Source organism: Aplidium turbinatum, chromosome 10 (assembly GCF_918807975.1).
Source record: "Aplidium turbinatum chromosome 10, kaAplTurb1.1, whole genome shotgun sequence".
NCBI lineage: Eukaryota > Metazoa > Chordata > Ascidiacea > Aplousobranchia > Polyclinidae > Aplidium > Aplidium turbinatum.
The window spans coordinates 20056086-20083285 of NC_137481.1; the positions used below are offsets into that span (position 1 = coordinate 20056086).

The 27200-nt window shown below is 35.4% G+C and overlaps 1 protein-coding gene across 1 annotated transcript; it reads right to left on the reverse strand.

Moving 5' to 3' along the window:
* Positions 1 to 1563: 1563 nt before the first annotated feature.
* On the reverse strand, positions 1564 to 10117 carry LOC145778838 (uncharacterized). The gene is made up of 3 exons (XM_082590419.1): positions 9616 to 10117; positions 8296 to 8474; positions 1564 to 3073 (listed from the first exon to the last, which is right to left on the reverse strand). The coding sequence occupies exons 1-3, from the start codon at positions 10115 to 10117 to the stop codon at positions 2339 to 2341; spliced, it is 1416 nt and encodes a 471-aa protein (XP_082446545.1). The 3' UTR covers positions 1564 to 2338.
* Between the last annotated feature and the right edge of the window lie 17083 nt (positions 10118 to 27200).

Here is a 27200-nt window from a genome sequence, read left to right on the forward strand (position 1 = left end):
TTTACGATTATCTTTAGCTATTTTATTCGGGTGCATTTTCTCTTCCATTTTGCATCACTATTACTTTAAGAAACATAACTTTGCCGTGAAAACTATGATGTAATTTGTCAAAGTTAAACTAACTTTTTTTTCCTTGCTTCGTGGATTGTGCAGTCTCAGTTTAATGGCGTCAAGTATTTTTGTTTGATTATTGGGGCTTTTACAATAATTGCTCTATAATCTTGTTAAAACTGCATAATTGATCAGGGCAAGAATAAAATGAGATGGCTGGATTTCCTCGTGGCCGCTTTATAATTCACCATCATAGGTCGCGTATTCCAGGCACTTTACCGAGCCCAGGTTGTACTGGGCTTGTCTTAATTACTATTAAGAGCCATCTGTGGCCGTGTTATTTTACGGAAGGCTTGTTAGTCACCAAAACCTAGTAGGTGCTGATCAATATCTTGTACAGCAGCAGTATGATAGCACTTTGCCTGCCATTAAACTAGTGTTTTCCAGAAGGAAAGTGACCAATTTTTCTTGTGCGGTGTGTGATCGATGCTATTTAAAAAACATTAAAGTTTTTAATTCGATTAAGCCTCCATAAGTGTGTTGTCTTCGTCATCTTCAATGGAAGTCACTTTCCTTCAGAAAGATTTTAGGAAAAAAATCTTTCTAAATTTGCTTAAATCAAGCTGGCTGGCAGAGTTGAATATCTCATTATTTTCAATGTTTAATTTCAAGACTGATCTATTTTTTTAAATCTTGCATTTGAAACAGATGGGATTTCCATCATTTCTTGCCCGTATACTTCTGCAATTTTTTATGCGTGTCTTCATCACACATTCGCCTTCCTTAGGTGCATCTATTCAGCTTATCAGCTAACAATAAATAATCAATCTCGAAGGAACCAGACATTGATGGCCCACGCCCAACAATAATATTTATCAGGTATTTTGAGAGATGATATGATTTTTACTGACTGTTGCCATACAAAGTCTCTGACATTTCAAAGTTTTTCTGTCGGCATGACCCGTCCTAACCACTTAGTAGATCACTGAGCTAGTATTTAGCCTGGACGAACCACTTACAACGAACATTTCTACTAGAACGACATGTTTTTAATAAATTAGACAAGCATTATAACAATAAAAAGATACAAGTTTCAGGACAAATGTGCAACGCATTTAAAATACAGACAAAGGGCGCAAAAATAGTCTAATAAGTGTAACCATGCCAAACTTCAGCTTTCAAGTATTGAAATTACAATAACAGGATAAAATTGAAGTTGAAAATATGACTAGTATTAATTTTAAACAAAAATTTAGGAACTCTACCAATTACAGTGCGACCATCGAAAAGTGCGACAAAGCAGCTTTATGCTACTCAGCTTTCTGCGCTGAGTAACAGTTCCTGTTTTAGATGAAAATAAAAAACAAGTTATGGCAGTTGGCTTGTCTTTTAAGTGTGTATGATCTGAAATTTTCCATAAATTATAAAAAAGTAGCCATCACTATTTGTAAAAGCCTGGTCCAAGAAGCATCACTGCTTTACAAGATACAATTCTAAAGTTACGTTGCCAAGAACAAAAGGGATTGTTTTTGTCATACATTTTTCACTGGGTTAATGTTGCAAAGCATACTAAAAGACATGGTGGGAATTACATGTCATCTTTTAGTCAAAATTTGGGTTTGTAAGAAATATGACCAACTGCATGTAGGCTTAAAAGGCGTTAGTAAGTACGTGTGAATAATCACTTTCAAACACAAAACAACAGTTGACATTGAAGGACGCATACAAACTTATTAATATATTCGTAGAAGTAATGTCACTAAATATTCATTCAATTAATACCGAGCCAGCAAATCAAATCTTTTTTACATTGGTTATCCGTCTGCAGACATTAAAAATGTGCAAAAAAAGATTGATTTTCTGGTTGGGTAACGACAAGAGCAACTTGTCTTTGAGTAAGAGCAACTTGTCAGGAGATGCGAGCAGTCAAGTGCACATTACTTGAATTATTTCTGGTGAAATCTGTGGCAGTTTATCCAAGTGAATCTAGTTGAAAACGTAGACTAAAAGATTTGCACATGCACACTGCACAGTGCACACTTTAGTGTTATATTCTATTACATTTGGCATGCACGTTTTGCATGTGACGATTACATAAAAACTACAAACTATTTAATTTCTCAAACTTTAAAACTCTCCAAACAGCAAAAAACGGTTGATTTTCTGTGTGGGTATCTACCTATTAGCCGGTCGACAACCAAATTAAATATGATATAGTTTTGTGTGTCACAGCAGGTTTGTGGAAATGTTGCAGCTTTATTGCATGTTAAAGATGTCACGACTTAAATCAGTACTTTTGCATTTCGCTATCAACAATAATCCCGCTCGGTAAAGATGCTGAGCACCCGTTAAATAATGAGTCCATGGAAATGGGGCCAACGATTGGGGAACTATTACCATACATTCCAGATGCAGTGCTGTGTCCGGCTCCTCTTGCTCCATTACTACACAGGGAAGATGATGGACTTTTATTTACCGATAGCATCCCGACATTAAATTGTGGCATTCCATCATTTGTTGAAAAGTTTCCAGGACACATTGAAAATTGTGTTGTATATGCTGCCTCTTGTGGTGGTGTTTTATATTGTTCGTTACGAGATTTGTATCCTCCGTACAATAGAGACTTAAATTGTCGCTCTTTTTCGGATTCTGAATCATCGTCTTCTACGGCTCCTGTGTCGGAGGAAGGCCGATTTGGAGGAAGAGGCTTTGAATCTTCTTCTTCTCCGCTTCCGCTATCTGTTTCATCTCTCTCGATGGCTGTTTTTTCCACCGATGCTCGGCCAGAGCTTGAATGAGTGTCCGAAAATTCATCAAAACTATGGCTTCCGTTTCCATTGTCTTTGGAACTGTCGTGACGATAAGACCCGTTTGAAGAAGAAAAGTTTTCCTTGTGTGCTGTGACGTCCCGTTCACGCTCTTTGATTTTTTGATTGACTTCTCCGTCTTGACGCTTTTTCGCTGTAGCCATTTCAGCCGCGTGACGTTTACGCCATTTTGTTCTCCGATTTTGAAACCAAACCTGAAAGTAAATAAAATGTTTATCTGTCTTGTCACAGGCTTTAAAAATGATTGAACTAAGTGAGACCATTCCGAAACAACGTCCGTTTCGACACACATCCCACTTAATAGCAAACTAAAGATACCGTAGAGTACTGTGGCAGCCTATCATTGATTTTCATATTCGGATGTGTTGATTAAAGTTTATTTCAGATACTTGACGTTCTTTTCTGGATTCTGATCACTATTTTTATAAAAAGATTTCTAAAGCCAAGTTATTTGCATTTATAAAGCTGTCAACTGAATACATCAAATTAAATCTGTAATGGGATATCATGCAGGCCCAAGATTGTTAAGATGGTAAGTGAAGGGAATGCAATAACAAGGAAATATGCAACATAAAAAAATACAAACAAGGGAAAACGGGATGTATTATAGCACGTAAACCTCTATAGCATCTTAAAAATCTTATAGTCTTCAAGTTTTGTCAGCTCAGGAACAGGTTTTTGTTGCCAAATGGCAAAAGGTTTTTTATTTTATTCTTCCCCATGTTCAAAAATGTGATAGAACAAACATGTAAAAAACTTTCATTGTGGAGAAGTTTTACCTATAAAAATATTTTTGTCGGTGAAAATAAACTATCCAAGAATGGTGTTTCTCCAGAAGTCGATACTATCAAGTGTTGGGCTTTCTTTGACTAAAAGTCAGCTTCGAGGTAGGCTTGACTACAACAGTATGAAAAGCAGCACATAAAAATAAAATAGTTTTATGCATAAATCAAGAGCCTCCAAAAATAAATTTGTTCCAAAGGTGTGATTTTAAACATGTAGCCTATGCATAAGTCTACATGAAGTAGCACTCTAGACTTACATAACACAGCAGATTAAGGCTTGAACACCGTTTCTATCTTTTGGAAAACACAAACACTGATTAAATAGTTATCAATGGCTACCATTAAATCGCATTATCTGCATTGGAAATTGTAACAGTGACAAGCTTATTAAAACCATACTTGATTGTTTGTTGGGATGAATAACTTTTTTAAACTTAACGTGAAGTTGTTTCATTTTAGCCCTGATGGCTCATTTGATTAAGCGACCAATTGTGAACAAAGGAACAGCAAGATCAAAAAGGGGAAGCTTTTCTCTCAGAGAGTACGCTTCAGCCATGTTCTTCAAGGACAACTCTCTATTCAAAAGCAACTAGCGGATGAAATAAAGTACAGACAACAACGCTTTAGCAAGCGGAAACTACTCAGTCAATCTCAGTGACTTGGCCTGAGTGTGTAGTTCAAAGCTTCTTTAAGTTTGCGAAACTGCCAGGATTAAGCTTCGATAAAGATTTTCTCATTCCGAGGATAGCCTAAAAAAAGATTCCCATCATTATAATCAATCAATCAAAGTTCTTGCGCGCCATCACTGCAACTACGATTCAACTGAAGACCATGTGTCGACATTGGTTTGGGTTATCTTTGTTCTCTTAGAGAAAGTTACAGTTTGTTTTTTATGCTGTGACGTGTGCCGGCCCGTTCCCAGAGAATATTGGACAAATTGAAAAGCGGCAGAAGCGTGCTTACCAGGGTCAGCCTTTGTATATTTCACGCTGAACTTGTTAATCAATCCAGACCCGTGCTGTTGCCGAAAAGGAATAAATCATGCGACTTAATGCCTTTGTTTTATTAATGCCAACAATGTCTCGGTTGAAATGAAGCTTGAGAGTCTAGCAGAAGATTACTTAGTCGCCAGCTTTATCATGCGACAAATTCTAGCTGCTGTTTCTCACCCTATTCTGAATGCCATTATAAAGATTCATTTGTCACAACTACAGTAAAAATAAGCTTTGGATGTAGCCTATATCTGTATTTTGTTTAATTTGTTTTTCGCTAAAGACACTTTTTTCACTAAAGACTTTCCACTGAGTTTGTTTGCTTAAAGTGTCAGTAAAACACTTTGTTTTTGAATCTTATTAACGTGATCTGACGTTAACTTGTGAAGGAACAGAATAATTTCTACCTCAATCCGATTTGAATTGAAGCATAAACCAATCCGGATTACAAGAATAATACGACTTTGTTACAATGATTTCAACTTTGCGTAATTTATGTCAAGAAAAGTGTCTTGTAATCTAATAACAAGGTTGAATTCTTTGTAATTTTGTACGAATAAATTCACAAAAAGGTGGCTAATAAAAAGCTCCAAGGAAAGAATGTAATCGAATTTTATTTCAATTAAACAACAACAGAAAATAAAATATTTTTTTTGTTTGCAAGCCTTCGTCCGTAATGTTATGTGAATAAAGGCATAGTTCTTTTAATCAAAGTGCCTTCTTCGTTTCAAATCAAATTATTGTACATTCGATCTCCTTCGCAATAAATTTAATTGAGGCAAAGTTAGAACGTGTCTGAAGTAACTATACATCTTCTGTTAAAGAGATTGGCTAAAGACTAAATAGCCAAAGCCCTAGACTACGTCATGAAATTCCTGCATTTCATTGTTACTCAGTGGCAAGGTTAAACGTTTTAATTTAAAAAAACATTTTTTATGCCAACAATTGGATACATTTCACTTTTTCGATTATCCAACGTAAAAAAACCCTCAAAACTATCTTCTATAATCCGAGACCCAATAGTAATGATCATCATTCGTCTGCTGCTGAGACATAAAAGCCAATTGAAGCAATTGACCAGTGACATGCGAGATAATTGAAAGCCGACTTGGGCTTTCAGCTCTCTGATGCTGCGTCACAATATCTTCGCGGCAAAGAACAAGATTTTTTAATTGCTTGAAAGTGATTTTTCACCAACGCATCTCGATACGCTCTCCTTTGGGTTCTTTGTTTATATAAAAAAAATGTTTATATTATGTACTTTGTTTATATCTGTGATCAATTCCCAAAGGTCGTTTGTTTTTCTTTGAATCATCAACTGAGTACTCATCAGTAAAGCCTCGTCTTAAAGCTTTCTTCTTAGAAAGCAAATTTATAAGACTAATATTGATTTTCTTGATTTTTCCTAATGAAGTCAGCCTATTTTTGCAAAGTGAAAGTTTGAAACAGATCAAAAATGTAATATTTCAAAACACACAAAATCATTAATGCTTTCTCTGGCCTATTTTCGGTTTGTTGGATAACATTGAGAAAACTTTTCGACAAGCCAAAGCTTGCAATTAATTTTCAAAAATACTACAAGGCCATAAATTTTCAATAAAATCTTTTGATTTTTTTCTAAACCACTAGATACTTTAAATGTTCTGCTCGTTCTGGCTTCACAGCAAGCAACCACCGCTGGTACAACTTCAGATCAGGCTCTGGACATCGGATACGTTTTAAAAGAAAATACGATGTTTTATGCAAAAATAACTTAGAGAAGAATATACATTTTGCTTGCAAGAGAAGACGTTTTCTTGTATCCCATTTTCTGTCAGTTTTTTTTTGTGTTTTAATGGTTCAACAAAAAAAATCTTCACCAATCAGTTTTATCAGTTCTGCAAAGGATTGATTGATTGAATCCTTATCCTCGGACTAGGAAAACTTCTTGCAGAGCTTAATCCTGGTAGTTTCTCATACTTGTAGAGACTTTGAATTACTGGCGCAGGCCCAGTTACCGAGATTGACAGAGTGAAGTTTTCCAATTGTTGATGTCTTGTTGCAGGGGAATTATTCCATCCATTAGATGCTGCTGAATGGAGAGCAGTCCTTTTGCACAAGCTCTTCAAAAATATCAAGCTAATTTTGAAACTTAGGCTACCACTGCGATATATTTTATTACAATCGCTTCATAAAGCTAATTTTCCATGTGGTATAGCAGACAATTAATAGCTTATATGTCCTTTTACGTATCTGTGTATTAGCAAAATTACTTTTTCATTTAAAACCAATGTTTCAAATAACTGTACCCACTTTTTCAGAAAAATTTCACTGAAAATTAAAATCCAATTAAATCAAATATAAAAGTGAAAAGGTTGTTTTTTTTTCTATTTTTTTAATAAATGTTTTCAAAGGCAAAGTGGCAAGTTTTAGGATATCAAGCAACAAAATTAAAAAAATCTGTTTCCAAAATTTTGTTTCTAGTTTTCTAATCTATGACGCTCAAAAAAAAAATTCAATTCTAACAAATCAGAAAGCTATTAAGTATTGGTTGTCGCATAACTTTTATTGGTTCTTTTATTATTTATTGGTTCATAAACAATTTGAAACATCTATCCTAATCAAAAATTTAAAAAACATGTAAATACTAAACTCTAGCTTAGCAAACGCTTCAAAAACTAAACTGTTAACTCGCTCTGAGGATGAAACATTTGGGTTTTGAAGCGTTACTAAACATGAGTGTAGTAGCTGCATTTTGGGCTCTTTATTTTTTGATTAAATTGACTGGACGTTTAAACCATTTTGCTCCTCAATTTGAATACTTGAATCACATTCCCATGGCTGTCACTGATGCATTGAAGCATAGCGACAGCACGATAAGGATACTTTCCTACAGGAGAATTATGATTTACGGCCAAGACTATTATTATATCGTGTATTTTGTCGATCAACAAATTAGATTTGATGGGGACGTTTTACAGAATGAAGAAAATAAAAAGTAATTTGCAACATTTACTGTGAAACTTCCATTTTGAAAAAGCAGCTGATCAAAGTGTGATTTAGCTTCTTTGATACAAAATTGAGAAAAACTAACTGGTAAAGGTGATCAGGTACTATGACACTTCCTCAAATGGGCGATCAACCTAACACAGAAAGCAATCATTAAGAAAATAAATCAATAGTTTTTTTTTCAAGTCTAAACCTTAAACCATTTAACCAAGTTAAAAATAATAAATAAAAAAAAATAAATAAAAAAAAAAAAAAAAAAAAAAAAAAAATTTGAAATACTATTGTGAGTGTTTACTTGGTCAAATGGTTTAAGGTTTAGACTTGAAAAAAAACTATTGATTTAGCTTCTTTGATAGCTTCGTTGGTTGAGGAAAACATGGAAGAAAATAATTACATAAAGACGTATTGAAAGATAATTTAATCTGTTGCTAATGGTAGTGCATCAGGCGCATTGATAAGCATGCAGTATTGCACTAGCACAGTTGAAAAAAATAGTATTTGCAAAAAATTGAATGTAAAAACATGTAGCTTTTATCTTGAATTGAACAATTTAACTGTTTGAAAATATATTGCTTGTCCGCGTTTGTCCAGTTCCACTGTACAAGACCTGTCAAGTTAAAGTTAGAATATGCAAAAAAAAAAAGAATTTACCTTAACTTGAGATTCAGTCATGTTCAAAGTGCTGGCCAAACAGGATCTTTCAGGCCCGGCAAGATATTTGCTTTGTTCAAACGTTTTTTCAAGAACAAAGATCTGGTGTCCAGAGAACGTTGGTCTTGTGTGTTTCTTCCTCCCTCCGTAGTTGTCCAACGCAACGTTGGAAGTGGATCCTTGAAGTATAAATAACTTTTTCTGCACGACTCTGTTTTGTTCAACATTTCTTGTTAAACAAAGTAGACAGAATATAATGTTTTAAAAAAAACTACACAGATCTAATGTCGCTACATTTTCACACAATCAAGTGCTAAAAAACTTAACTATACATTTTTTTGATTTAATATACCAATATTTTGTTGCCTTGCTTATTATCAAACAACTAAAACCATAGCGCCACAACCACAGTCAGAGGTATAAGAAGCAGAGAGCAATGGAGGTAACTTTTTTAAAGCACCTTGCTTATTTATATAAACAAAAAGTTTTTAAAATATTTAAAATTTTTGAAAAACATCTTTTTGGACGGTGTATATTGTATACCATTCATTTTTATAAACCCTAATCTTTAAGTTACTGTTGGAAAAGTGCAAAATATGAAACTAGCTTTAGATTTACAATTGATTAGCAAGATAACAGCTAATGGTGGTTACTAAGCAAAACGGGTACACGAAAGATAAACTACCAAAAAAAATTTTTGTTTTGCTTTTGCTCATTAAAGCAAAATAAATATTTTCCTTTCGCTTATCTTGGTGTTATCTAAAAGCAAATGGTGGGATTAGTTTCGAAACATTTAGCCTACAAGTTGAAAAGGTCTGTATAGAAGAGAAGCAAAAGAATAATTAACTCGTTGAGCCACACGAGAGATAAAAGATCATGCAAGACCACCATTTTTTAAATTGATTTGCCAACATGGTAAATTTGCTTCCAATCAGCCGTCGAAACAAATTAACCAACCGAAACCATCACAACTACTGGCTAATGTCAGAAATGAATAAAAGCCCAAAAAAATTTGTTACTTTCCATAAAAGTTAAACAATATTTGACTAAGAATTGAACAAATGGGTAAAGTTTAATTTGATGCCATGCCAAAACAGACTGTTTGCGGTAGCCTATTAACGTGTATAAAGAACACATACATTCATTAACTATTACTTGAAACTCCATAAAACTGACCTGAGTTGTTCGGTCATAGAATTAAGACGGTTGTAGTCGGCCTTAGCTAAATTTATTCAAATACTTGCACTATTCGATGACTTTCTGTATTTTGCATGAACGAAAGAAGCAAAGATGAGGTTTTACAACTTGTTCAAAACTTACCATGCATTGACAGCTTCTCCCTCCAATCATCAGGCACCACTCCGGGCCAGAAAATTGGCTGCCTTCCCGGAAGTTCAGCAAGGGGCTTGGCGAATCTAGCGTTTGTATTTCCGGCCATGCAATTCCCAATTCCTCCTGCGCTCAAGTACATGGCTGCGGCCATTGCCGAGTTTTGACCCATTGACACTGGGAACCGACTACTTGCTTGTGCATTGCTGGCTATGCTCATTAGAGGGCTGTTGTTCTGATCTCCAGCACTGGATGAAGATGCAATGGGACGACTAAGAATGTCATTAATTCCAAATGGAGTTCCGTTTTGCAAGGATGAATGCATCGGTCGCAAAGATGACATTGAAGGGTTTGCATGGAAAGCGGAATAGGGATAAAATGGCATGGGTTGAGGAGATTTTCCTTCCATTATTCCAGCTGATGCTACTTGTAAAGCGCTCATGGCTGCTGCGGCAGAGTTGTTGCCAAAAAGAAATGTGCCAGAATCTTCCATTTAAGAATCGAATATATTGATGATATTTCTAGTTGAACGTAATTGTACTTGAGGGAGACTGTTACTCTCACGTGAAATTAACAGCAATGAATAATCACCTAAAAATGATGCATAACCGTCAATTACATTTTTCTCTTGGGTTAAAGAATAATACACTAAAATCAACAAAATCAAACTTTGAATGGCATTTTGACAGATTTTTCAATAAACCTGATATGAGCTTATTATCGTTTTGGACTGTTTCCATCCACTGCAACTGGCAAGATGCCCATAGGGGAAATACGGTCTGGTTACCGATGAAAAGGCACGTGAAAGCAAGTAACCGGCCACTCGTAGCCTCAATTTGCTTCAATTACGGCCTTAATTTTGCTGCAATTGTACTTTATTCTCTCAGTTCTAAAGGACTATAGCCTATCTGTCTAAGAGCCCAACCTGAAGGAAAACCTGAAGGTATGGGCATAAATATTCAAACTTATCAAAACTGATGAAAAAAAGCTTCAAACTTTTGTTGTAAAAGCATTAACGTCTGCGGATAACTAAAACTTGCAACAAAATTGAAATAATCTAATTCAAACACTACTTGTTCACAGATAGGCCTACTTTTGAAGTTGCTTCATAACATGTTTGCAATAAAGGACAAGCCTGCTTTAACTGCTTCTAAATTTCATGAATCACACTGACATGTTTCCTTGTTTATGTTCTGCTGAAGATAAAGCTCAGTTGAAGAGACTGATTTTTTTTTCATTGTATGCAAACGTGCATTCGAAACTTTGGCCTTGAAATGCTTTTCTAAACGATAAGTTTTTGACGAAATCAACAGTACATTTTCTTAAACCGTCTTATATAGGACACGTTTTCAAAAACGCATCAGGCAATGGCAAACTGGCAAGTCTTTTTTTTTCTTCTGCACATCGAGGATGCAACTCTCGTTTCTGTCACACAGACCACTTGCAAAAAAGTGTGAAAAAAGATGAGAAATTTAATGATAAAACGTTGTTTATTGTTACACAGACTTTGATTCGAAACTAACTCATTACAAAACGCGAACTGGTTTGATTCATCTTTACGATGCGACTTTGTAGGGTATTTGTAAAATGTGAACAATCTTTGACTGTGATGATATTTAAAAAATACGAAAACGGTCTGCTATTTATTAAATTGATCATAAGATAATAAAAATTTCAAATCGTTTATTAAAATAATTTGTAATCATCAATTTGTTAATTTTCTTGTCAAAATTATTGGCAGGAGTGTCTAAGAGTATCCGTTTAGTTTTGTATGTCAATTTCTTTCTTTAGCCATTAACCTTCAGTTTAATTTCTCATTTGATATTATGACAAAAGATAAACACAAACAAATAACTATGTAGACCAAAACAATATTTTTTTTATCTTTGCGTTGAATTAGTGTCTTTTGAATTTATTTCATAACTTGAGTAAAAATTTCATACGAATGTAGTCGATCGACCATCTGCTAAACCAACTGCTCATTATTAACGGCAAACAGTTTAATATTAACGACTTTGTACCTGTGTTCTATGCCTAATGAAAATCAGCTCTTTATTGACCAAGAGTGAAAGTAATTCAATAGCAAACATACGTGCCACATTTTAATAAGAGATATTATTTGACAAATATTAAAACGTCCCTTCAGACAGTAGCAATCTTTCATCATAAATGTATCGGATTATTCATCTACAAAATGACACGTGAAATGCTCCACAACCTTCAGAAAATAACGTTTTGAAAAATTTGTTTAAGACAAGTGCTTCTCAAACACTACGACATGCTTATTGTTTATTCTGGCGTAATTTATTCTCCTTTTTAACCGCAATGTGAACCCGATTGTGTGGATAATATCCACAAGACATCAGTTAAATAGGTTTGCAGGTAAGCCTATGAGGTAACCCCTTCATTGCAAATACCGTCTCATTACCTGTACAAAAACTCGTATTGCGTACACTACAGACGGAAATATTTAAGCGGCAGTGAACAAAACACTAAATTCCTATAAACTTTAATAAAAAAAACTTTGCATCATGAGCTAGCGAGAATATAAATTAAATCAACTTGGTCAGCAATAGCTTCAGCAACATCTTAACAACATCAATGGATACCGTCTCAACTCACATACATGATGCTACTGGAAACTGCTGTTGGATGTGCAATGTGACAAACTGGGCAAACACTGGGCGATTAATTATTGTTTGTTTTTGCATGCTTAACGCTTAATCATGCTTTCGTGTTTACAAAAGTGTAATTAATCAGAACAAACGTTTTTAGTAAAAAATGAAAAGCTTTTTCCGTCTCTGCGTTACTGAAAATGAGCTGATTTAGTTTTGTTACTAATACCTCGTCAGCCAACTGGTAAAAACCTTTTGCATTCTTCTGGTAAATAAGTATCTTTCTTATCGCTAGATTATTAAACTAGCTACAATAGTCATCAACTAAAATTCTTACAAATTAGGTCTTATCTCATTAGTTTCCTCAGTGTAAACAAGCCGTTGTCATTTTTAGTCAATCCATCGTCTAAATTAGACTAATAAATGTAAGAAAGCTTGCTAAATGTCTTTTCATGTCAATAAATGAAAAATTATTTCTTAAACTGCCTTATGAGTGGTTTTTTTCAGAGCTAATTTCTCCCCAAATTAACAAAATCGCTGTAAAGATCAGTAGATGTTATCAGAAGGCAAAGATTAGGTGTACACATCAAGATGGGTTAATAGAACAATACTGATTCACCGACGATTGTTGTCAGCAAACAAAACATATAGTTTTTTCGTTGATTAAACGACAACAAACATCAGATGATCGCCATGTTCAGCCTTTTCTAGCCATGAATTTGAACTTGAAAATGAGCATTCGGAGAGCAAATCAGATGATGATAATTGACCTTTTGCGTGCGGTGTTTTCGAACGAGCGCCTTTTACCGAAGCAACATAAAAACAAGAACTATTTGGTCGGGTTGTAGCGATGAATACTTTATTTGAAGACTGATAACTGATAAGGAAGAAACAGGTGAAGAATATGCATTTCATCAGCAAGGGCGAAGAAAAGAACCCTCAGTAAAATGTTTCATAGCCGAAGTTGATGTTAATTGCAAAACGCGGTTGCCACTCACTACGTTTAGACTCAAAATGCATATCTAACACCCATGAAATATCAACAAAATTTCAAACGTGTTGTTTTAAAAGTTTCAAATTTTATGTTTTCTTAAGAGATTAAGTATCAGTGTTTTATTTGTTGTCGTAGGAAAGTGACAATGATATCACAAAAGCAGTAATGCTTCCGTGAAACTTGTTAAACTGTTAATCAATTCGATACCCTATTTAAAACAAGAAAAGGCACCTGAAACACTATCATTAAGCTAAATGCAAATTCGACAGAAATTATTTGCCGCTGCATTAAAAGTGACGTCATGGTTTGTAATTTTTTACGTTTTGAAAAGGGAAAATATTTTCTTAAAAAGATAAAACTTGGTTTTAAATAAATGAACACATAACAAATCAGTTATAAACAAAATAAACAAATGATATAAGTTTAATATGTGATTTCAGTGCTCTGCTGTCACCCTCAAAACTGATAATCCACACTGCAACAAAAGCTACAAAAAAAACATATATATATTGATTTCACTTTCAATTTCTGAATCTTTTAGACGTTAAATCTAAATGTGAAGGTCAAGTTTACAACGTGATTTTGAATACAAAATTAAACTTTTACGATTGTAGCGAAAACGGGTTTAGAAATTTTTTTGCAACTCCGATTGAAACAAGTACTAAAAGATTTAAAATTAAAGGTTGCTTTCAAGCAGACCTGTCAAACAGTGATGCAATATGCACATTTATTGCCTTTTCTTGTCATTTATCTAACCGACTGTTGCTTATTTCAAATATGCAAAGTCATCTGTCAGGTTCTGCAGAACAGGAAATAACATAGTGTATCTTTATTAAATATAAGACTCGAATGTTTGTGCCTTGTTTTACGTCTATGAGAGGGATTTTAATCTGACGAATTTACAATCGCGGTGACCCGGTTAGTTTTCATCAAAAGTTGTACTTTGGTCGATTGAAGATTGAAACAGTTTATTTTTATGCATATTTTTCGCGTCTGATCAGCATAGAAAAGTATTGGTTTAAAGTGCCATACAAAATTGCAAATCGTTTTCGTCAAATATCGCTTGATCTTAATCACCAGAACGGTATTTCTGTTTTGAATTTTTGTCCCACATAAACAGACAAGTGTGAAGAGGGCTTTGTAAAAACTTTTTAAGAGAGTAGAAATTATTTTCTTTGAAGTCTTACTGGAAAAAAGAACGACGATAATTCAAAACACAAAAGTTCAGTCAACATTGAGAGTTTACTCAAGAATCAGTTATCACAGATGAGTGTTACACCCTGACCGAGAAAGATTAACTTCTTAGGTTTGAGCAACGTTGTTGCACATTTAATCAATCAACATTTATCTATTTTTCTACATTACAACTAGTGTCTGATCAAATCGAGGTCATTATAGTTGTTCCATGATCTGATTCTAATCGTTTTGCTTGTTGGAGCATCATTTTACTTTAAAATCGTGTTTTTAGTCAAATCAGTGATAAACTAATGTGCTGTTTTAATCTATAGGTTTGACAATTTCTCTGCTATAACACATTAAACCCAATATTAGCTTTTCTATTTTTCATTTAATAAATGTTTAATTTTTTTTTTTATATCCAGGGACCAGGCTAACGCCAGGTACCTGGGAATTAAATTAAGCAAACGGAAGGCAAGAGTGCCAATCGTTGTGGCTACCTCCAGACATGTCATCAGGTATCTTGCAAAAGACACAGCTTCATGCTCTTACGCGGTGTCGAACCGGCGCCCTTTTGTGGCTCTTATCAAACTTTTAAGAAAATAACCAATTTGGATTCAAGAATATAACATGTTGAAAACTCTGCATCATAATTGTAATCCTATCACGAATAAAATTATGAGTAAATGACGCAATAAGATCAGATGCAAGTTGTGGTTCCAAATTTAGCGTCGTGGCTTCACCTACAAGCAATAAATTTCATGTGTCGTTTTTTTCTGTCCACTTTGCATGTATCCAATACACCACTGGCTTATATTTGTTGTGTTTTTGGAAGAGGCGCATGAGCCTTGCAACAGAGCATTGGCTCTCCTCAGGACTTTCCAATAAGCCCACATGTGAGGGTGCGAAAATAGACAAAAAATACAAAGCGATTTGAGTCGTATTTCTAGATGCTTTAAACAGTATAGCAACTTGTGTAGCCACTGCTACATCATAACCAATGAAGAAGAAAGACAAGTGCCAAAACAATACATAGGGCCAGCACCGTGAAATATTCGAATCCTCAAGCTTAAATACGCGCTGACGCGAAAACACACAAATAGCAAAAACTCAGATTATATTGTTTGGGATCAACAGCATTGCACAATTATTATCATTATTTCTAAACCTTGGTAGCATAAATTTTTAACAAAGTCTTGTAAGCACTTGATACAGTTCAGTCTTCTTCTGCTATCGAGTCTTCTAAAGTTCGTTGATACACCACAGATTGACACATTCTTCCGCAACGGAGTTATACACTGACAGGTCCCACCTACTGCCCCGGGTGGTAAGCCGAGGGCAAACAAGACGATGGTCCGCTGTTTGGGGCTCGGTGCCACAGATACATGCAACTAGGCCCGTGTCGTAGCCCCACTTCACCATTACAGACTTATTGCGTCCAACACCGGTTCGAAGTCGATTTAATGTTTTCCACTTTGCCCAAGGAGCGTTTGCTCCTGGGGGGAGAGACTTTGATGGTGGAACCTTCATTTCAGTGCATGGTGGGTCATTTTCGAATTGTTAATTTCCATTGCTTTAGTCTTGTTTCTTCTTTTGTTGAGGTTAGTGGCTGCATGTGTGTTAGGAAGCTTTCTTTTATTTCAACCGAATTTCAACGTTAGTTTTGTGTTGTGGTTATTGCCTGAGTGTTAGTTCATTTCACCAAGTCACTTGCGGTTGATTACGTCGTGCCTTCCTGTGGCTGTGGGTAGTTTGTAATTATTGCAGCAGGACTTGGTAACCACTACACAGTGATTTGTCACTTGCACACATAGCTCTAGTCGTGTTAAGACCTCTTGTCAATTCCTTTATCGATGGGCAATGGCCTCTTTCTCCTCCTGTGAATGTAGTGCCGAGGAACAGACCACAGACCACATACCACATCATCAATGACTGCTTTATCTTTAAGCCACCTAACGGAGTGGAAGGTCTGCGTGTCATGGATGATGAAACCAAAGACTGGATGCTCTCTAGTAGCCTTCCAGTGTAGTCCGGGAACATCGTGAATCTGGGGAGGTAAAAGGATAGACCCTCGGCCCCAGACGCTCACACGACGACGACGACGACGACGAATTCCTTTACGTTTGTGGGTTTCTATAGTTATTCTGCAGTACGTACAAGCGTAACAGCACTTTACTGGGATTTTGCATGAATCAGAATTCAACTGATCAAGATTCAATCGTCAAGTGTATGACTTTTCAAACTAGCCCATATTTTAACGAGGTTTATGCATCAATTAGATTGACATTTTTATTATTTTTCAGCACAACAGCACACAAAACATTGAATGTAACAGATTATGATATGACTAAGTAAGTTTATAGTGGTGTTTATGGAGATAAAAGACCACGTGATTACCAAAGTCATCCGCCATCTTCGTAGACCAACAACTGCAAAAAGTGAAAAAATGGTGCATTAAAATAAGTAGAAAAAGGATGCTAAAAAAAGGAAAATAGGCAGCGATACGTTAGACATTGTATTAAAATGTACTTTATATAGGCTACCATACCCATATTCGAGAAAAATACATGAGAAAAGTCATCTGAAAATGCATCATTTGCCGCTAAAACAGCTTTGCTTTTGGAAGGTTTATCTTTATTTATAACTTACAGGGTAAGTTTCAGTTTATACCAAAAATGCAGAAATCACTCAATGAAGAATTTTTTAATGCGATATAAAAAAAAATTCAATATTTGCCAATACAAATAGTGTCATTAATTTCAAGCTTTTTCATTAAACAAGCTTTAAATAAATAATGGCCCAATCTGTTTTGATAAATATTTTTGTAAATTTTCTTCATTTTGCAAAGATCCATTGTTACGAAGCATAAAACAAACGTAAAAAAACGTAATTTTTGTACTGAAAGAAAAATCATGAACCTGAAGACATTATTGGCTAAGATAACCGTCGATAATTTTTAATATAATTATCCTTTTCTTAATTGAAAAGCTATTTTCGATAAATTAACCCCTGTGGCAAAAACTGCTCGTGTTTCATAGTTAGATTACCGTTATGCAACGCTTCATTTCTGTCAGAAAATCACTTCTGTGGAGCAAACCAACAAGAATGTATTTCTCACAAGAAACGAATAATTTACAAGTGAAAAATACAATATTGTCGAACAACGATAGACAAGAGACAATTCAAGATGATACCCTCCTGGGAAAGATTGTATATTGATATTGATAAACCCAAGAAATTGTTTCAAAGTCATAACATTTTACGTTTGGCTTTCCTGCTGTGACGTCAATGCAACGTACGACGACCAAAAATTAGCTGAACTGTTTTGTTTGGTTGTATAGCAGTTTATCTAAACGTCAGTATATATGAAGGTTCAGCCGTTAAAGACAGATTGCCATCTTGGGAATTACTGACAGGTAACGTGATTTGTATCTGTCCAGGAAGCTCTTGAAGATGTGCAATTGAAATATAATTCTACATCAACTGACGTTAGAATGACAAAAATCTTATTACTCTGCTCGCGTGCCGCGGATAGACGACGATAATAAATAAAACAATATTTAAGAGAGCTCAAATTTAATCCCAACTGAAGGCAAGAACAGATGGGCACGCGGTATAGGCCTTTAAACTTAAGCACTTTGCCATATTTTTACTTCAGTTTAATACAATAAAGAAGTAATGGTCTGCGAATGACACTGCCTTTACTTAACCACTTTTAACCCATTTAAAGTTGTAACAATGGCGACGGGAAATTTAATAATATTTTGCTTTTCTGAAGACTCGTGATGAACGCTGCCTCGGAGGTTGGTAAATAAACGTTGAGCAATAAATTAACACATAGTTCACTTTACCATATGGTCAATGTTAGAAAAGCAAACACCGTCAATAAGCTTTTGTCAGTTTCAAATTACAACATCTTGGACAAGTTAACATACGGGTGATAATGACCCAAAGTATTTTTAAAAACAAGATATTGAACATTTTTGCTCAACTGATACCTATCAGCTGCCAATACGTAGGTCTAAGTTGATTTTAACTCTTCAATTTCGAATTTTCCAAAAGAATTATCAGAAAATTAAGGAGAAAACTATTTCAATAAATCTGTTTAGAACAACTCAAAGACGTGAAACAAAACTTCAGCAATTCTCGATTCAAGTAATTAATTAGTGTGTCACGTAAAAATTGTTTGCAGAAGAATAAGAAAGTGTTCAGGAAAACAACTTCTTTCTTCTGAGGGTCGTTTAACTATTTCATGAGGGTGGTCTTCATGGCGCTCTCTTGTTTGATGAAAGGCCATTATCAGTCAAAAGGCCGTGTTTAAAATCATTTAATATTTGTTAGGGGAGTTGTATCGTGATAAGTTTCAAGTGATAAATAAACACTCTTTTGTTTACCTATGTCATTTTTCTTGTGTCCAGTCCCACAATGACCTCTATGTGTCAAGAATACGTAAGTATCAAAGGCGCTGAGACATAGAGATTAGTTTTTCATTGCCCAACATCTTAACAATGTAGAAGTTTTCTTAAGCTATTTACTCACAGGGCTATATTTTGCTTCCAAAACTATGAAAGCAAATGACTAATATTAATTCAACCTGGATTGGGTCAACAAATTAGGCCATCACGATAAATGATGCAAGTTGTAAATCATTTTTGTCGGCATCGCAGATTAGAATTTTCTAGAAAAGACTTGCCCTGAGAGGGAAATACGGTAATTTTAAAGCTCTTTAAAGCAGTTTAAATATTTTGAAACTGTTTTTATAGGATCTAATACGCTATATTATATCGTTGCCAAAACTGTCTTATCTATAAAGCTTACTCAACCCTCTAGAACCCTTAACTAAAATCCCTACCTTAAAAATTTCAAAACAAATTCTATTGTACCTGTTTATTAGCCACATTTAGTCTAAGTAAAGCAACTTCGTCTTTTTTTAACATTAATTTTGCTGGACAATAGTTTTGACACAAAATGACATTTTTGTGTCAAAACGTAGACATTTTTATACATCGGGGTTCTTAAAATTACGCTTCTACCCCAATATGGGATGAAACATTTCCCGTGAGTCATCTTTCTAAGTACCGTACAGGCCTACTCTCGTGCTTTGTAACAATTTTTATGAGCCCTTTAAATTTACCCCAAGTTTGACAATTCTTTTATCTTGCATCATTGCTAGATTTTCTATAAAACTTTGCATAGAGAAACTGATATTTGTTTCTAATCGCTATTTCAACTGTTTTCCATAACCGTGGCGTCGATGAGCATTGGGCGGGATGAAATTAAAGTACACATGAGTTATTATTTTCCAAGAAAGGGCAGTTATATTTGAGAAAATATCAATACAAATGCTGTGAGTTTTCAATTACATTAGATTTATGTAATGCAGTTAATTTTCCACTTGAGTCGTTTTAAATTGCAATCAGGGTTCAGGCATGCTCTGTCATTGTAACTAAGTTACTTCTTTTTTTGTTTCATCTTATTCAAGCATTTTTATGCACCTATTATAGTGCGTCAGTTCACTTCTCGGTTTGCAATAGAGTGGTAAGCTGTAAGATTAACCTAAGCTAAGTTGTGGGACTTTGATTGTATGAGGCAAAAACACAACAGTTATCTTGGTTCAACATTATACAACCAACATAGACCATATAATTAATCAACTATCCAGTAATTGTTGTAACATTTGGGTCACTGAAGATTTTGTATACCAAAGCTTTTTAATTTTTAAGTAGCCCACCCAGTCTACCCTTGATGTAATTGTTCTGTCAACTTTGCAACATTTTATTTATGATTTAAAAACGTCGTTTGGCAACGTAGGCTACTTCCAAAAGTTCCCAATATTAGCTCATTGGGAATGATTGAAGACAATTGTTAGTTCCTTTTCAAGATGACTACAAGTTCAATTGTCAAAGTCTGTTGCTGCGGTCATAGTTTCATTTTTCTCTCCATGTTGAAGAAGATCTTAAATCCTTTATCCCATGCGGATTTAGACATTTCATGTTGGTAGGAGTAGGACCGTTGAGGGAATAATTTTGGTTCGGTACCAAAGAGATCTTTCAGCCCAAAACAAGACACTTCTAAGGAAATCTCACTATATCCAAAGAATGCGCGTTGGTATCTTCAAACTTCCAGGTCCCCTGAAAAGGTTATAAACTCATGACGAGATCCAATAGTACCCCCTGGACTCCCCTGTCAACGCTACAGCATGTTGGTTGAACAAGTACAGTATTTAAAAGTTTGTGTCTTACAGATTACATTTAGTTGAAAACACTACTCACTTAGCCTAATAAAAGGACATAATTACGGCACCTAGTAAATGGAATAATTTCCCAGCAACAGCACTTCAACAATCGGAAGCTTCACTCTGCCAATCTCGGTAACCAGCCCTGCGTCAAGCGCCTCTACAAGTATGCGAAACTACCAGGAATAACCAATCAAGGCTTTGTCAGTCCGAGGATAAAGATTTAAAAACCAACCAACCCAGGAAGAGGACAAAAGTAACATGATGTAAGCAAAGAGCTCGGTGATTTATTTGATTGGGTAATAGTCGAAATCACTCAATTTTCAATTGTTAAGAAATTAATATTTTTAGTTATAGTTGAGAAAAGGTCTTCACATATTTTTTTCAACTGGGAATTTTCAACTTCTTATTCTTACGCTTTAGCACGTCGTCAGCTTGCTCCAACCCACACAGCAAAACTTGTCTATTTTACCTTGATTCAACGTCCGCAGACGTTGAATCAATGTAAAAATGACAAATTTTGCTTTCTAGGAAGCTGAAAATGACAAGCAACACATTGGTAGGCAAACAAGCAACGCTCTTGCGCCATCTATCAGCATCGAAAAGTTGTCACTTCCTTCAGGTTCTGCTGCAACGTTTTGGATGAAACCATTTTGCTTAACGTTTTTATTTTGTCAAGTAAGTTAACTTAGAAAGATTAGTTATTTTTAACGAAATGGATCAAAATTTACAAAAACGAAATAGAAAATCAGCACAGTAGCCAAGTGGTTATCGCCGACCCCAGTGCTGGTAGATCTGAGATCGATTCCAGGTCATATCATACTTAAGACTTCAAAAACAGTATAAGTGGGATAATAATGTGATGAAGTCTTAAAACTCAATAAAAAATTACAATTGAGCCCTTTCGTTTAAAGACCTTAGCTGTTGTAGAGCGACAACAAATAAAAACCATAACCTTACAATATTATTATTAGTTGGTTTTCAAATCTAGCAGAGACGAGCTTTTAAAGCCGCTTACTCAGCAAAATGTGCACTAAAAACGCTGATTAAGGTGTAATCAAAGAAAATGGCAATTCAATAGATGAGGCAACGTGTCTGCAACGTAAGTTGAAAGAACGTAGTTACAAAGGTCAACTACATAAATGTAACGCAACTAAAACGAAATACACAACATAGACCAGTTTTAGTCTGATAAACATAACAGTAAATAAATAAACTAAACATTGTACAGCACATGACAAGGTACAGATGACAAAGTTAGCATTTGAAGATAATTTTGAGTTGCAACAACTAAACAAGAACGCAAAATAAAGAGTTTAATTTATTATTTTCTGGACCACAAATCAGCGTGTGAAAGTGCGAGATAGGTACCTACTTCCATTGCAATCCGCTGCACTTCGCTCCAATTGTGTTTGACAATGTAAGTTACCTTAATAACAATTTTTCTTAATGCTTCAGAGAGTCGTCGTTATTAAAACATTACTCTAAGTGTTGAATCTATTGTTCGACTGATGTCAATCATTTCATTGCATGCAACCATAGGTTTAAATGCTCAAAAAAAGTATTTTGTAGCAATTGAGGGATTTGTTTATTCGCTACTCCTCAATTTCAGACAGATAGGATGATCTCATAAACCACAATTATGACACTGACGATTAATGTACATTGGCGGTCGACTGCAGACGCAACAATAGCTGCGAAGTTGAGGAATTGTCTTTGTACGTAACTAGTTACTGAAACGATGTCTTGAGCAATTAAATGCACTAAATTAAACACAAGATTTTTCAACATTAAGTAAGCAGAGCTGCCACTTTGGCAGCAAGAGAAGCATTACTTTTCCTACGTCTAACTAATCACAGATCAAGATTTGATACTTTCAGCTGCGACTCGTGGGAAGACATTATATAGCTGCACACAACAATGGCAGTGTTTACCAGCTCCAACAGCCTTCGGTAGCACTACATCACTTGTAGGTAGGTGTTGTAGGTGTAAATAGAACTAGCCTCAGCATTAAAAAATGAGCATCTTGTTTTGTTCAGAGTGACTAAAACGGCCCCATTTGCAAACAGTGATAATGTTTTGTGTCAATGTTCAATGACATAAACTCCTCAACAAAAAATCATATTATTTGAAGCAGTATTATGTGAAAATTTATTTCACACCAAGTTCCAAACAAAATTTGGTTCTCATAGTTTCAATCGAAAATTCAAACTCTGGCACATTTCAATAAGCTAAAAGTATAGGTGTGTGTGGGGGGTAAAATTAACTCTTTCCAACTGGAATAGAAGTAAAGAATAAAACTTGGAATAGAAAAGAAAACCTGAACTCAATGCATTTTCATCGCGCGATTTATATTTGAAATTCGAACGCATAAGACACATTTTGTATTTAAAAATTTGCAAGATATTTTCAATCCGATAGATGTCGACAAGGTTAAACAATAATATCTATTCTGAGGTTTGTCGGTGGTTTCCGTAAACTCAAGACAGAATGATTCAATGTCGCAATTGTTAAATTGTTGAGTTTTCATCAACGATTGCATCTGTTTTTTAACAGGCACAAACATATACATATAATATGAGGTTACAAGTTATATAAAGATTCAAAAAGAATAGAAAATATTTAGTACACGTCGGATCGTAGATTTGTCGTGAACATGGTGATTTACCGAAAGAAAGATTGTTGCAAAAAAGTCCCGAGCCAGAAGTTAGGGACGGGGTATTTTTGTTTCACCATTTCAAGGCAAGAGTTTTTAAATGAAAAGCATTACGAGTCTTTGCTGGGAGATATTTTTCTCACCCATCATCGTTATCTGTCAATCATTTGACGTGACCACTGGCTATCGCAGAGTAGGATAATTTTCCATTAACACGCTTACCTAAAAGGCCATCTATTGCACAACCCACACATTGCACAAAGAAGGACCCAAATTACATTTCCTTGAAGCACATTTTTGGGGTGTCATAAATTTCCTGAATCTTCTCTATGCAGAATTTGACTTTAAACTTGAATGATGATTTGCTTTGACAAAATTATCAAATTGTCTTGCCAAAGAAACTCAAATTTCGCACGTTGTTTAGTGAAGTAAGCTCTAATTACATATTTGTTTCAAACTTTTGTGGTCATTTTGAGGCTTCTACTTTTTCCAGATATCGAAGTAGACTATCGTCATACCAACAAGTTTTATGCTAAAGTAAAATGACAAAAGTCACAGTTGCCAAGTTTAGCCTAACATTTGGTTAGAAAACGACAAATTGACATAATTTTAAAGGCAGAGGCGTTACAAAAAGGCTTTATAAAGAAGAAGAAGAATGAAAAGAAGAAGAAGAAAAAGAAGAAGAAAAAGAAGAAGAAGAAGAAGAAAAAGAAGTAGAAAGCTATTTTCATTACATGTGATAAATAGAACCTCTGCCTATGATATTAGGCAAATTTGTCGTTTTCTGTCCGAATTTTAAGCCACCTGGCAATCGTAACAAAGGCTAGTTTTAGTTTTCATAATTATATTCAGAGGTTTGAAGATGAGATCAGGAGTGAGTTGATTTCAATCGATCAATCAATCAATGGTTTATTTGTCAAAAACAAGAACATACTAGGCTGCATGTTTGAAAAATGCAAGTAATATACACATCACACAATGCAAAAGCTGCACATGGTCTCACAACTAAAGGAAGACAACGAGGCAATTATACGGTTGGTCACAGCGGTAAACCATAATTTCTTCGTGGGAAAATTGTAACTTAAAGTTCCCGGATCCGTTCGTCTGCATATAATGACCGAAGAAACACACACTTGAACTTCTTTTCAAAAAGTGTATTTCTGTAAAAATTAGCCCACGGCTACCGAAAACGAGGGGGTGCAACGCGTACACCACTGAAAACTGTCACTACAGAACAGATTACTTGGATAAAAGACGGAACTTTTGTCCAGCTAGCAAGCACTAAGCCAACAGTTAAATGTGCGGCCAACTTTCAAACAATCATTTTACGAATGACCAGAATAGATATCAATATCTCAAATTCACGTAGAAAATAACTGTGACGCAATAGAAAGACATTGTCACGCAATTCAAAACAGGTGTTCGAGCTAGTGAACCAATGCATTCATGTTTAAACAGGCCCAAACAGGTCTGACACAAGTCTTATTAACGATGGTGCAATTTTGGAACACTTTCCAGCAACTTCCATGACGTAATATTCAGAAGACTTGAACTGTTTTTATATGACGTTTGAATAGGTGAAAATTGTCGGGAACATAGCGGCCCCTAGTTATGACAGTCTGACATGGCATAACTAAAAAAGAATTGACGACAATTGTGAGCCAATGAATAAAAACACATGATACACTAATTGTTTGAATCACTCACGTTTAAGTTAATAGGCAAATACAAAGGGCATGCAAAGAATGAACAGCAATAAGAATAAACACGACGATACATGAAATTGGTACCATAGGTACACGCTAAAATGACGCTATATACAATTGTTGCGATAATAACCGACTGTTCTGGCTCAGACAAGGGTCGGCCACCGCAGACAAAACCAGGCTCAAACCCTAACGCTTAGGTGTTCTTTACGGGGGCGAGGCACGAAATATCCCTCAACACGTAGTCTACTTTCACTTTCCCCGTACTCTCATCATAGTTGCAGACGGCAACTTTGGCTCTACGAACCACAGGCTTCCCTTTCCTAATTTGTGGAACTACCTCATGCACCCTCCCAAGTTGATACTTCCCACGTTTACCAATGTCTTGGAGAGAACCTACCACTACAAGTTGACCAGGCTCCAAATTCTCGGCCATTTTTAGCCATTTTTTCCGGCCCTGAAGACCTGGCAAGTAAAAATCGATCCATTTACTCCAAAACTGCTGAGAAAGTGACAAATTGAACCGATAACACTGGTCTACACAAAATTTCAGGTTTGGGTTTTGACAACCTATTTTAGCTAATTTTGGGGCGCTGAATCCGAAAATGAACTCAGATTTTCTCTATCACATCACGTTTTTGAGATATGAAATATCCCTAATTTTTGAAAAAAATCAATTTTTGCCCCCCCTCTGTTGTCAAAACAAGGAATTCTGATGCAATAAACACTGTTTTACCTGCAATAATCTAGCTTTAATGAACAAACAAGCATTCTATATTATATTCACACAAATTTGCGTTGTCTTTATTAAAATTTCATGCATTGGAATAAAAAATAGGCATGCAAAAGAGCAACCATAATAACATCAAACGCTACATTATGCTGACGAACATGTCGATAGGACAGTGACAAGATATTTTCTGAATTATAGCCTACAGTTCACACAATATGCATATAGTTATTATAGACATTCCAATGGAGTGCAGAAATTCTGAAGACACACACAGAAATAGCAAAGTGCCAAAATAAAGATTAACTCAAAGGGACTTGGGCAGGGCGAGTTCAGAAACAGTCAAAAAAAGAGCTTTCATAAATATGAACTCTTCACTTATAAGCTTAAAAAGACTCTTTTGAGGGACTTTCTTTTATGAGCAGCATCTGGAATTTCTCTTTTAATACTACAACAATAGTCGGCCATCATGACAATCCCACCGACCTTGATAACGTTCCTCCATAATTTTAATATCCTGGTGGAAACGTTCACCCTGTTCTTCACTAACTTTCTCAAGGTTTTCTGGAAACTCATCCGCATGGCTTTTCAAATAGTGAACTTTGATGCTCATCCTGCATCTCAAATCTTCAAAACTAAGCAGTAGCTCCCTCAAAAGATCTTTATAATTTTCTGCTTTTCTGTTTCCCAAAAAATTTCTCACAACAGCACCGAAAGCATTCCAAGCTCTAGCCTCGAATGGCAACATTGATTTTACAAAATTTTCATCCTTTAACAATTGCCTGATTTGTGGTCCATTGAAAATCCCAGCTCTTTTTTTCTCTTCACTGAGACCAGGAAAAGCATAACATATATACTTAAAACACTCTCCTTCATGATCCAAAGCTTTTACATATTGTTTCATGAGACCAAATTTGATGTGAAGAGGAGGCAAGAGGATCTTTTTGATATCAACTAACTGATCACGTATGATATTTTTGTTTCCAGGTGTCAAGGTGAGCCTTGGAGGCCACTCTTCTTTGTTCCAGTGCTGATCCTTGGCCCTGCTGTCCCAGTAGCATAGGAAACATGGATATTTGGTGTAGCCACTTTGTTGCCCCAGCAAAAAGTTCACCGTTTTTAAATCTACACAGATGAGCCAACCATGCTCATGGTACTTTAACTTTTCAAGAAAGGTTTTTGATGTCCTGATACTCTTCTTTCATTGTCACCGAATGTCCTATCGGAATAGAACCGTACACGTTACCATTGTGAAGTAGAACACACTTCAAACTTCGTTTGGAGCTATCAATGAAAAGTCTCCATTCGTCTGCATCATACTGTGGTAATCCCATTTCTAGAAGAAGCCCTTCTATATTGTTGCAATAAACGAAATTGGGCCCCTTGTTTAAAAAGTTGGCTCTTTTTTGGCCCTTTTTGAACGTGCAGTTGGCTCCTTGCCAAATTTACATCTGGTAACCCTGC